Source organism: Pinus tabuliformis, chromosome Q (assembly GCF_031772625.1).
Source record: "Pinus tabuliformis cultivar Carrire ecotype Pingquan chromosome Q, CPIR1, whole genome shotgun sequence".
Lineage (NCBI taxonomy): Eukaryota > Viridiplantae > Streptophyta > Pinopsida > Pinales > Pinaceae > Pinus > Pinus tabuliformis.
Window position 1 is genome coordinate 440878204 of NC_142296.1, and position 13940 is coordinate 440892143.

Consider the following 13940-nt stretch of genomic DNA (forward strand, 5'->3'; position numbering starts at 1 on the left):
CTCGGCCGAGTCGGAGTCGGAGTCGGAGTTTTAAAACTATGATTGCAACAACTGATTAAGTTTCTTCTATTTGTCAAATAATGGAACAATTTATTTACTGTGTTCTATGACAAATATCGAAACCAATACACTGCAACCTCTAGTAATTAAATTATATGCGAAAATAAGAATTGAGCAAGAAAGAAATAACACACACAAATGACACCATTGTTTTTGGACCAATGTCCCCGGAAAAACCTAATGTGGGAAAATCGGTGTAGCAGTTGAGGGTTTGTATTATTAAGTAGTAATTTTTGAGCACAATTCTTCGGATGCCCAAATTGGAAATCCTATATAGAGATCTAACTGGACAAAAAGATAGTGAGATGGTCTCACCCTGTTACTGGAAAATCTGGCACTGATCTGCGTTGGAGGTGAGCCTCTGTGCAGTACTGTGTCACTCCCATGCAGTTACTGCGTCACTGCTTCCGGGGTCTACACTGCACCTCCTCTAATCCTCAGCTGTCTAGAAACTTCGGCCCTCTGTCCTCCCAGTGTCACACCTCGGCTCCGACACTTGATTCTGACTGTTCCTTAGCAGAATTTTGGACTCCCTTTGAAGCTCTGTGCTGCCACAGCGTGGCCCTGCGTCAGCGTCTCTGGCTATCTTTTTGCGCTCTCTGCCTTGCACTCTCCAGCTCAGGAAAACTTCCTCCAGAAATTGTCTATGCCCCTCACTGCAAGAAATCTCCTCGACGATCTCTCTGGCCACTGCTGCGCTGCTCTCTTGAGAAATCAATCTCTTGATCTCTTACTTGATGTATCTTCCAAATGCCCATCAAGCCTCCTCTTATAATCCTTCAGTTGACAATCAACGACCCAGATTAGATTCTAATCAATGGCTTAGAGCATTTTGGCTTGATCCTCGTCTTCTTCTAGAAGCTTCACCCACAGTTTGATTAACACCCTTTAATTATTTTAATAAGTTTACACTTAGGCACCCATTAAAAATAATTAATTATTTTAATAAAATTGTCTCTGGGTGGAATTTCCCAAAATGATTTTTGGGTATTGTGGAATACATGTGTCGTAGCCTCCCTGCAAATATTGAGGCTTAGAGCACATCCGATGCTACTATAAATCAACACTCTCTCTTAGCAAGGAATGTTCTCTAGTAATGCAACCCGCTGAAGCATCACCCTGACTCTGTAACATCTCCCTCTGCACTGCTGATGTTTGACATCGCTTCCCACCAACCACTGCGCAAATGCTGCATTTGTACTGCTGTTGACCCTGCCATTGGCAACACTGCATCTGTACTGTTGCTGACCCTGCCACTACCAACACTACATATGTACTGCAACCTTTGTAAGCATTTGTGCTGATGCTGACCTTGCCACTGTCTATGTTGCATCTGCACTGTAACCTTCTCTAACTGCTGTTGCTGCTGCATCAGCAACGGAAAAGCATCCAAAATTACTGAACCGGTGTTTTGTATTATGCATCTGTTGCTAGAGTTCTAACTGCTGCTAGTCTCTGCGCTGACCCTTTCAAGCCTCTGCATTGTTGCTGACTCTGCATTGTGCCAACTGCACTACTACCAACTCTGCTCTGCTCAGTCTGTGGCGCTTCTAGCCACTGTAGCTGTCACTCCGACAGTCCTCTGCATCAATTGATCCTTGTCCATCCTGCTACTTATGATATGGGCTCCCATAGCGAGGTATTGATTCAAGAGGTGGACTCCTCAAGGATCCTGCCCATCTATAATTCTTTTTAACTACAGTACTAGATCACCCCACCTCTCTCTTGGATGAACTCCTCTTCCTCGATCTTTGTGGCTACAGCCTGCGGATCATGTTTCACTTCCTTGTCCTTCTTCTTAAGAGGACACTGCGTAGCGTAGTGACCAAGTTCACCACACCGGAAACATTTGATCTTTGAGACATGCTTTTTCTTTCTCCACTGTTCTTGCTGCCCCTTAGATGCAAGGGCTGCATTGTCTTCCTCCTCCTTGGGCTTCGTCCCACTATTGCTTTTGCCATCAAGTTTGCACTTGACTAAGTCTCACCTCATCTCTTCCTACTGAAGAGCGGCCCACATCACTTCCCAATTTGGCAATCTCTCTCTGCCCAGGATGCTTTGGACAAACACTTTCCATTCTTTTGAGACTGAATTTAGGGCCAACCTCACCATCTCAGTAGGCTGAGGTGTTGACCCCACAGCTGCTAACAAATCTCGGATCTCCTGAAGCTTCATAAGGAACAGATCAATGTGTCCCCCCTTCTGCATCTGCGTGGATCTCATCTTCAGCTCCAAGTACATCTTCCACTGCTCGGAAGATCCTTTGTATAGCGTGGCCAAAGCTTCCCACATCTGTCGAGTAGTATTCTTGCCGGGAATGTGACACACTACATGATCCCTCACTCCGTCGAGGATCAACCTCTTGGCCTTCGTCATCTCGGCCTTGTACTTCTTGAGCAGATCTGGATCCGCGGGTACAACTACCACACTGTCAACGTAAGTTTTGAGATCGTGCTCATCCAGAAGGCATGAGATCCTTGCCTTTCAGATCACATAGTTGGATGCACCCTCCAACCGATCCTGATCTTGCAACCCATTAGCTGCCACCTTTGCCAATGAAATGTCGAACTGTCTCCTCTCTTCTCTGCGCTGCTGCTAGGCTGGCCTATGCAATCCCTGCTGGTGTTAGTAAATTTGCTTCTCCCTTCTATTGCTCAGCGAATGAGAATTAAGACTTCTTGGTTGGAAGTCATCTGAGGAAGAATTACCTCAACAGTTTCTCTCTTCTCCCTTCTAACGTATTTCTGCCCAAACAACTGTTGCAAAAAACTGTGTCACACCAGAAACCTCCTCTTCGCTGAAGCTTTTGCGCTGCTCTCTCTGTCAACTCAATCAGAGAGAGATTTTCCCATGAAAATTTTGCCCACCTGGCTTGGACTGCGAAATCCCTTTGGAGATTCGATCGGCTGCCTACGCAACACTTCGATCTCCCTCCTCCTCTTCAGCACTGGCTCTTCCGGTCTGCTCCCTTGCTCTGATACCATGTGAAAGTTTGGAAGACCCAAATTTCTACAGCAACAACTGATTACGTATCTTCTATTTGTCAAATAACTGAACAAATTATTTACTATGTTCTACGGTAAATATTGAAACCAATACACTGCAGCCTCCACTAATTAAATTATATGTGGAAACAAGAACTGAGCAAGAAAGAAATAACACACACAAATGACACTGTTGTTTTTGGACCAATGTCCCCGGAAAAACCCAATGTGGGAAAACTGGTGCAACAACTGAGGGTTTGTATTATTAAGCAGTAATTTCTGAGTACAATTCTTTGGATGCCCAAACTGGAAATCCTATATAGAGATCTAACTGGACAAAAAGATAGTGAGATGATCTCACCTTGTTACTAGAAAATCTGGCACTGATCTGCGCTAGAGGTGAGCCTTTGCATAGTACTGCATCACTCCCGCACAGTGATTGTGTCATTGCTTCTAGGGACTGCGCTGCACCTCCTCTGATCCTTTGCTGGCTGGAAACTTCGGCCTTCTGTCCTCCCGGTCTCACACCCCGGCTCTGACACTTGATCCTAATTGTTCCTCAGCAGAATTTCAGACTCCCTTTGAAGCTCTGTGCTACCACAACGTAGCTCTGCGTGGCCCTGCGTCAACCTCTTTGGATGTCTTTTTGCCCTCTCTGCCTTGCACTCTCTGACTCAGGAAAACTTCCTCCAGAAAATTATCTCTGCCCCTCACTGCAAGAAATCTCCTCGATGATCTCTCGGCAACTACTGCACTATTCTCTTGAGAAATCAATTTCTTGATCTCATACTCTATGTATCTTCTAAATGCCCATCAAGCCTCCTCTTACAATACTTTAGCTGAGAACCAACGACCTAGATTAGATTCTAATCAATGGCTCGGATCATTTTCGCTTGATCCTCGTCTTCTTCTAGAAGTTTCACCCACAGTTTGATTAATACTCTTTAATTTTTTAATTTCCTAAGTTTAGACTTAGGCATCCATTAAAAATAATTAATTATTTTAATAAAACTGTCTTCGGGTAGAATTTCCCAAAACAATTCCTGGGTATTGTGGAATACATGTGTCCTAGCCTCCTTGTAAATTTTGAGGCTTAGAGCACATCCAATGCTACGATAAATCAACACTATAGACCTTAGAAGAGTTATTGTAGCCAACAAATGTACCCTTCATGCCTAATGGATCCAACTTCTTTCTTGTCCTTTGGTATATGAATATAGACAAGACAACCAAAAATTTGGAGATGATCTACACGTGGTTTCTTCCCAATGAATACTTCTTCAGGAGTCAAGTTATCTAGTTACATGTGGGGACTTTGATTTTGTTGAAGAAAGTGTAACTAGGTTCAGTCTTCATAGTGACATGTAATTATGACTGATGTAAATGATGTAATAAAAAGAACAAATTATTATTGTAAACTTGCTTCATGGGTTCCATGAGAAAGTGATTTTAGAACAATAGGATTTTTCATTTAGAGTCTAGAATTAATGTCATGTATGAAGAGCTCTTCTTGAGCCTATGTTTAATGTATACAAGTCTATAGAAATGTCTAGAAGCCCTCCAAAGACAAGCACAATCCCTCTTGAAGAAGTCAGCCTACAAATTGAATTAAAGGAAGATCATGTCAGCTCACTATATAGAGACACATCCCTTCATACACTCAAGTCGGCTTATTTATGATGGGCAACCACTATATATAGGCACCAAGGCACTTCACATTTCCTCAGTTCAGGAATTTGGATCATCCTCTGAATTTAGATGGGTAATAACAAGAGGACAGTTTGGATCCCTAGAACAGAAGCTAATTCGGATGGAAGGAGCAACAAGAAAAGATGATAATGGAACAACGAAAAGGTCTAAGGGCTAGCTGCAAGTACAATGATTCAGATACCTCTCTCTGATGTTTGAATGAGGCTACAGTCATCTCTGAATTCGGATGGGCAGAGGCAGAATGAGGTTCGGATACATCTCAGTGTTATTCGAATGGGCAGTGGCAAGATCTCTGTGGAAACTTCAAAACGGACCTGTCTCTTTGATGAGGAGGATCTCGGTGATCCCACAGTGACACACTCTGTCTCAGCATACATTCTATATGCAGTCATAATCTCGACATAGATGTAATCATGGTCTTGGTATAGTTACAAGATCATGATCTTGATGAAGATCTCAGTGCAACTCTCATATATATATATATATACATATCTCAGTATAGAGATCTCATAGTTATGATGAAGATCTCGGTGAAGATGCAACAATGGTGCAGTAGTGATGGCCTCGGTGTTGCAGCAGTGATGACTTCAGTAGCAGTGATGATGATCTCAGCAATGACAAAGAAGAGGATTGGTGTCTTGGTCTTGGAGTGGCTTATAGGTCAAGGGTCTTGGTCTTGGTATTCGTCAATTAGAATCTCTATAAGAAGAATTTGTGTGGGTTTTCCTCTCAAAGAGTGAGAGGTTTTGGCCCTGGCAGAGAGCCAACATTTTGTGTTCTTGTCTCTTTTGTTTTGGTAACTATTTGATGAAGTAAAAGAACATACACTAATAATAAGAGAAGATTGTGCTAATAAGAAAAAGTACCTCACAAGTAGTTATCATTGTTCAAAGAATCTCACCCTAACCTAAATGCCCTAGATTCTTCAACATATTTTGAATGTATACAGTTGTCTTTGTAGCTTCACCCCACATAAATTTCAGCAAATCTTAATAATGTAGCATAACTTTTACACTTTCTTCATTGGACCAATTCTTTTGTTCTGCAACTCCATTTTACTTGGGATTATATGGGACAATCAACTTCCTCTTAATCCCATACTCCTTACAAAAGGCTATAAGTTTTTTTGAAGTGTATTCTCCTCCATTATCAGATCTTAATATCTTGATTCTCCTCTCTATAAGGTTTTCTACTTCAGTTTTGAAATTTGATAAATACTTCATCATTGGATTTCATTAAGCACACCCAAGTTTTCTTAGTGTGGTCATCAATAAATGTGACATAATATAGATAACCTCCAAGTGACTTTGGAGTCATAGGACCACAAACATCAGAATGAATAAGATCCAAGATTTCTTTTGACCTTGAAGCACTGCTTCCAAATGGTGTCTTGGTGTTCTTACCCAATGCACATCCCTTGCAAACACATTCATGATCTTATTTGGGGATGCCATTTACTATGTTATTTAGGGTTGGTAAGATTTTGTAGTGGAGATGACCAAATCGTCTATATGCAAAGTTTACAAGGACTAACTTCAATGTGAACCAAGGCTTGAGCGAGGGGAGTCAACAATCGGTAAAGTCTTCTTTCACGGATCCCGATCATTCTTGCATCTCCATACTACAACTTTTCCATCAATGAAAGCAACTCTATCACCCTTGTCTTCTAGACTTGATATGGAAAGTAAATTTTTGTGCAAACCTGGAACAAATAAGATATTGTTGAGATGAATGTTCCCTCCATTTTTCAGCTCAATCAAAGTTGATCCAATTCCTCATAAATGGTAGCTTTTGTTATCACCAAGTTCTATGAAGTAAGAGGACTTCCCTTTTGATAATGTCTTCAACTGCTTATGTTGACCAGTTATATACCTTGAAGCTCCACTATTGATCACCCAAATATTATCATTTTGAAATGTGCTAGTGAGTGCCCTTAGCCAACCTTAGCTCTGATACCATGTTGAGAAATTTGTAGGGCAATAGTTAGGATGATTTCTCTTTTCTTCATAGTTGTTTGCAATATCTTTTTACTTTTTCTTACTTTTTAGCTTCTTCACTTATTATTATGTTTATATATTATCAAACAACTACCAAAACAAGAACAATAGTACACAAGAACATAGGATGTAGGCTGCAAGGCAAAGCCAAAACCTCTCCACTTGAGAGGAAAACCCGCAAATCTCTTCTCTTCTTATAGATTCTTCAATTGACGAATTCCAAGACCTCTAGACCAAGACCAATACCCTCCAAGACCAAGTCCAACCCTTCTAGATGATGTGCTTCCTTTGTCCAAGTCAAACCCAGTCAAATCTCTTCCAGTAGCACAACTTCAACCTCCCAGCTTCAGAATTTCGGCCTCTACTATAGGTTTGAAATTTTCGGCCCCAACAACTGCTGTTGCTTCCACATGTGTGAGTGAAATTAGCCTTCCAAGGCCTCCCAACAACTTTGCTTGCCTTGCTTCCTTGTCTAGGGCTAGAAGGTGACCTATTGAGTCCTTCCAGTGATTTGATCCTCTCCCAATAGATAGAGAATTTCAACTTTGAAGCAACAAACCCTAGCTTCCTTCTTCGCACGTGTGAGAGAGAATTAGCCCAGAAACAAATCTTCTTCGTCCTTCTTCTTTGCTTGAAATGAGTGAGAGATGTATGTGTTCCAAGGTGGTTGAGTTCCCTCCTTTATATAGGCTTCTTAAGGTGGACATGGCTCCTCAAATTAGGCCGACTTCCTAGCTGCTATGACGACTTGGTCTTGAAGCGTATTTTGACACTTTTAATGACAAAAATAATTTTTCTTTACAAGTTACAATGTGCCCAATGGGGTCTTCAACTTATGACAATTACTCTTTGACTTCTTGACCTAGGTCAAGCCTTAGAAGCACTCAATGGGTGCTTGACCTCTAAAATAAAAGACCTTGAGCATGAAACCCATGCTCCAAAAAATAATAATAATTATTTTTCTTTCATTTTACAATATACAAGAATCAAAAGTACATTTCATATTTATGAAGACTAAACCTAGTTACACATTTTTCAATAGAATTCTTCTTTCACAATGCAAAAGTAGTGAGGGGAGAAAGAATGAGGCACATATATATAGGAGGAGCAACCTATCCATGCCATAAAGGAGGAGTAGCTCGCATGTCAAGAGGCTGAGTAACATATGCCCATTTAGGAAATGAACTCATGCCATTAAGGAGCTATGCATGCCTTTGTAACTGATGCTTTCAAGAGAGAGTGTAACATAATATGAATTAAAGAGTGTGTAAGAAGAATCTTTTATGACATGCTTTAATTGAGTGTAAGATAATCGTTTATGACGTGCTTTAATGAGTGTAAGACTATAATAGCATTAATGAGACTGTAAGAGGAATATGCCTTGCCAATAATGAGAGTGCAAGAGAACATTATTGAGAGCCATGATTGAGTGACTTGAATTTCTTTTTAATAATAATATAATAGTATCACAATAATAATAATAATAATAATAATATTAATGATAAAATATTAAGTCGAGATTGAACTATTAGGATTGATTAATGATAAGAAGTGATTTTTCATCAACAATACTTGATTACCAATTGATGCAAGGTGATTTACTATCTTGAGACTTTCTAATTTTAGACTTCCCATTTTTTAGACTTTCTATTTTTAGAAATTCATCCTTGAGCTGCCAATTTTCAACACTTCCTCTCAACTAGGGAGGAATTTCTTTCTACAATAAACATCTATGCTTTCTTTGCTAATCTTTCATCTCTACTTTGTATCATTTGGAACACTGATGTCTCACTCTAATGAAGAAGAATCATCATAAGGGAGATTCATCCATCACCCTATATTCACTTGGGGGGTGGCCACTTGCCAACATATGACAAGGATCTCGCACAACCAAGTCACATCTCTGCTTGGGGGGATCCACTTGTCAACACATGACAAGGATCTCGCACAACCAATGTTTATCACTGCTTTGGGGGATCCACTTGTCAAAACATGACAAGGATCTCGCACATCGAATGCTCATCACTGCTTGGGGGGATCCACTTGTAAACACATGACAAGGATCTCGTACAACCAAGTCTCATCTCTCTGCTTGGAGGGATCCTCTTGTCAACACATGACAAAGATCTCACATATCCAAGGCTCATCTCTGCTTGGGGGATCCACTTGTCAACACATGACAAGGATCTCGCACATCCAAGGTTCATCACTGCTTGTGGGGATCCACTTGTCAACACATGACAAGGATCTCACACATCCAAGGCTCATCTCTGCTTAGGGGGATCCACTTGTCAACACATGACAAGGATCTCGCACATCCAAGGCTCATCACTGCTTGGGGGGATCCACTTGTCAACACATGACAAGGATCTCGCACATCCAAGTCTCATATTTGCTTGGCAGTTCCACTTGTCAACACATGACAAGGATCTCACACATCCAAGGCTCATTACTGCTTGGGGGGATCCACTTGTCAACACGTGACTAGGATCTCACACATCGAAGGCTCATCATCGATGACCACCCTCTCTAAGAAGGGTCACATCTATTAGTCCAAGTTGCTCTTTGAAAACCAAGGACTTCCCTTTCGGAAAAGGCTTGGTAAGAATGTCAGTGATCTGGCCATCAATGACTATATGATGGAGTCTTACTGCACCTCTCTGCACCATATCCCAGATATAGTGATATTTGATCTCAATATGCTTGGACTTGTCATGGAACACGAGATTTTTTGCAAGTCAAAACCCACTCTTCTTGTCACAATGAATTGTGTTGAAGTTCTCATGTTCTATGCTATAACAATCACTTATGACAAAACTTATTTATGTTGCAATATTAGATAAGCAATTGTAGATAGAACATAAATCAATTCACAATAGAAAACAACCAAGAACAAAATGAGAAAGAATTTAGGTCCAATGACCAGGGCAAGCCGCAAAACCCACAAGGGTAAAATCCAGCTAGATTCTTCCTCTTTTCGAAATCAATTGTTCAACAGAGATACAAAGTACAATGAGAGATCAAGAGAATGAGTAAGTTCACCCAAATTTGAACAAGTTGTAACATGAAGATCACTGGTAGCAGTAACAGATGCACACACTGAATCAACCTTCCCTTCTACTGAATCAACACTGAAACATTAAAGCACTGAATCAACACTGCAACATTAAAGCACTGAATCAACCTTGGCTCACCAAGTTCTGCTCTTACTCTCCTAGTCTCTCTCTCACAATATTATTCAACTCTCTCTAACTCTCTCTTAAGTTCGAATTCTTCTTTCACAATGCACAAGTAGTGAGGGGACAAAGAATGAAGCACATATATATAGGAGCAATGAATCCATGACATAAAGGAGTAAGTTGCATGCCAAGACGGAGAGTAACATATGCCCATTTATGAAATGTGACTCATGCCATTAAGGAGGTATGCATGCCTTTGTAACTTATGCTTTTAAGAGAGAGTGTTATATATACTTAAAGAGTGCATAAGAGGAATCTTTTATGACATGATTTTATTCAGTGTAAGAAAGTGTAAGAGAATCTTTTATGACATGCTTTAATGAGTGTAAGAGAGTGTAAGAGGAATATGCCATGCCAATAATGAGAGTGTAAGAGAATATTATTGAGAGCCATGATTGAGTGACTTGAATTTATTTTTATTAATAATATAATAGTATCATAAGAATAATAATAATATTAATGATAAAATATTAAGTCGAGATTGAACTATTAGGATTGATTAATGATAAGAAGTGATTTTTCATCAATAATACTTGATTACCAATTGATGCAATGTGATTTACTATCTTGAGACTTTCTATGTTTTAGAAATTCATCCCTGAGTTGCCAATTTTCAACACTCCTCAATTAGGGGGGAGTTGCCAATTTTCAACACTCCCTCTCAGTTAGGGAGGAACTTCTTTCTGCAATAAAAGATTAAAAAACCATACACCCAAAATGGCCTTAAAAAAAAAAAAACACATACCCCAGAAGTTAAGCGTAAAAAGCACTTTTTGACCCAGACAAACCACTGTCTTAATCGTGAATTTACTGTTGCCTTTTCTTCAGAACATTGCATTTTGCTCTTTAATCCATCAACAAAAAAGAAAAAAAGGATCGAAGATGAGTTGCCAATTTTCAACACTCCCTCTCAGTGAGGGAGGAACTTCTTTCTGCAATAAAGATCTTTGCTTTCTCTGCTTATCTTTATTCATCTATGCTTTGTATCATCTGGAACAATGGTGTCTCACTCTAATGAAGAAGAATCATGATAGGGGAGATTCATCCATCACCCTATGTTTACTTGCGGGGATTGCCACTTGCCAACATATGACAAGGATCTTGCACAACCAAGTTTCATCTCTGCTTGGGGGGATAACCCACTTGTCAAGGATTTCGGACAACCAAGTCACATCTCTGCTTGGGGGGATCCACTTGTCAACACATGACAAGGATCTCGCACAACCGAGTCTCATCTTTGCTTGGGGGGGTCCACTTGTCAACACATGACAATGATCTTGCACAACCAAGTCTCACTACACCTATTCCACTCAATGTCATTCTTTGTGCAGTTATATCATTTTTAACCAGTGATAAGGAGAGATCTGCATGATCGTGTAAGCAGTTAAGCACTAGTGATCATGCTTACTACTTTAGGAAAACAATTTTGCATATTGACCACAAAACATTGCAATATTTATGCAATCAATTGAAGTTGCAGGATAGTTAACAACTTTGATAGGTCAGCTAACTGAGTAGTTCAACCTGGTCATAAATCTCAAAGGGGCACATGATATGGTAGTTGAGATTCCATCTTGATCACCAATAACAGCCCTGAACACACAAAGCAAGGCAAGGTTGATAGCGATTGAAATCAAAGCACACTTTACCCCATTGATGAAGACTTTATAGACAGTTTCAAACCTTAGGAAATTGACTGTAATTAGATATCAGTACAAAGACTTCCTCCTCAAGGATGATATGTTGTATCGACCAATGTTCTTATAACTAGCCATGTTAAACCAACTTGGTTGGTTTGAGTTGTATTTTTTGGCTATACTAGTCCAAACCAGTGGCTAACACCATTTTATATTAATTATCGTATCAATTATAACATATTATACTGTTTTTATTTTCAAAATATCTACGTTAACTTGTCATATTATTTTATCATTGATATAAAGGTTATTTTGAAGCCATCTGCCATAACATTCTCGGTTATCCCCTTAGGCCTTGGAGGATTTATGATCACAGGCCTTTCCTTTAGAGTGGTGTCCATAAGAAGTGTTTTAGAAACAATAGTTTGTTGATATACAAAAGGTCATGCACATGAGAAGGCATTGCTACAGCCTTGCTATGCAGTGCTGGCCATCGCTTTGATGGTTGTATGGAGCACATTTATGGATGCTATTGCTTCCCAATAACTATTCTTCCATTGGAAACTTACGTGGAACCTTTACTGTTGGGTGATATATTTGATAAAAAGGGCAGTAGCTAATTCCCTATCATTGAACCAATATCATAGATCTTGGACGATTAAGAATTGATTCGAGCTGTGGTAAATTTGGTCACAAATCAGTTCAGGTAGCTGATCTGGTGATTGTAGATTGGCTTATCAGTTGATCCGCAAAGAATGCGATGCCTTATACGACGGATCAGATGCAAATAAATGCTAATGTTGAATAAATTATGCCATTATTTCTTTCAAACAGATAACGTTAACAAGTAGATGATTAGTTTTGCTACAAATCTAATATTGTTTGCTTTGATTTCTTTATGTAGTTTCTTTTAATGTGTTTTTGATGACAGCAGCAGTAGTCACACTCTAAATCTATGTATTAAACTATATATTTTTTTTTAACGAGGGGTTCAATATTCAATTTGATTTTCTGTTTCACTGCTTCAGATTATGGTGATTCATTCGCTGATATTGTGCAAGCACTGGGGCATACATTGGAAGTATTGGACTCAGATCAGGATATAGCACCTTCAAGTTTCAAATATAGAAAAACTCTTGCGGAACAGGTAGAGGTTTATTGTCAGATTATGTTCATAGTTATTTAACTGTATAGGTTACACTGATTTTCTTAGCAGTATTTCTTAGTTTGACATTGTATTAGTGCTGAACATTTTGCTGGCATATTTTACAGTTGACATCAACCACTGTTCATATTTTTGGTCTTGCTTTTCCAGAAGATTACGAAAATTTTAATGGCTTTCTTACTAAGGCAAGTTGTTATTGGTTTTTGAACCTTTCAATGGTGTGGATTAGCTAATTGTTTTGTGGTTCACAGATCTGATGGATTAAATGCTTTTACCTTTTTGTCTACGTGCAGAGGGCATCATTTTTAGAAGAGTGGTTAAGATTAACTTGTGATAACATTGTCAAGTTCGCGTCATCTGCTGACATAAAGGACATCTTCAGAGAGGAGAATGAGGGTGATTCCCTTTATACCAAGGATTGCTTGAGTAGCTACACTGTGAATGGAGAATGGATTTCATCCCAAGATAATCTTGCTGCCTATTGTATCAAAGCTGAAGGTATCGCCTCTGTGAAAGATGAGTTAATGCAAAGCAAATCAAACATTTTGAGGGCAATAAGAGCATTGATTGAAATGTATCGTTATGGAAATCATCAGCATCTTGTTGCAAAATTTGAGAATTTGGTGTCTCAGATTTCTTAAAGTCACAATAAGTCACTCTTCTAAGCTATTTTTATGGCATCTTATGAACAGTGACAGTTTTACATGTCAGCATTCCCGCAGTTTACCAGATTAGGTTTGCTCCATTATGTAAATCATTTGCCTTAGTTTCCATAGTTGGAAGATGTTGCTTTTGGACATTGTGGAGCAATTTAGATGTAGTGACACAGTTGCCCCCTTGGTTCAAGAACAACACTGGAATAGTGTATTCTATAGAAAAACACATTTGAAAAAGTAACAGCCATGAGGGAACTTGTAATATTGAGATTCCAGTATCAAAGATTCAAATGTTCTTTGTTACTGCTGCAGAGGAAGAAGTTCTTCCTCTGATCTGAATGATTTTTTCCTGCATAGTGCAGTCATTTCTCTTTGTAAAGTGATTTGTTTTTTTTGAAATATGCATATTATATTCTATTGTTCAAGAATAAAAGTGTGCAACAACAATATAACAGGGGGCCAGTAGGCAGACAAATAGTTTTCCTCTCTCTA

The 13940-nt window shown here is 39.4% G+C and overlaps 1 protein-coding gene across 5 annotated transcripts in view; it reads left to right on the top strand.

Moving 5' to 3' along the window:
- Positions 1-13695, top strand: part of LOC149220110 (ARM repeat superfamily protein) — a 276511-nt gene extending 262816 nt beyond the window's left edge. For 4 of the 5 annotated variants that reach the window (XM_089384657.1, XM_089384656.1, XM_089384658.1 and 1 more), the window contains 3 exons: positions 12656-12774; positions 12900-12977; positions 13086-13695. In XM_089384657.1, coding sequence (XP_089240783.1) covers positions 12656-12774; positions 12900-12977; positions 13086-13433 — 545 coding nt within the window. In that variant the 3' untranslated portion in view covers positions 13434-13695. Of the gene's footprint in view, positions 1-12655; positions 12775-12899; positions 12978-13085 lie in introns of those variants that run through there. The other variant, XM_089384660.1, reaches the window with a different exon arrangement.
- Positions 13696-13940: the final 245 nt, after the last annotated feature.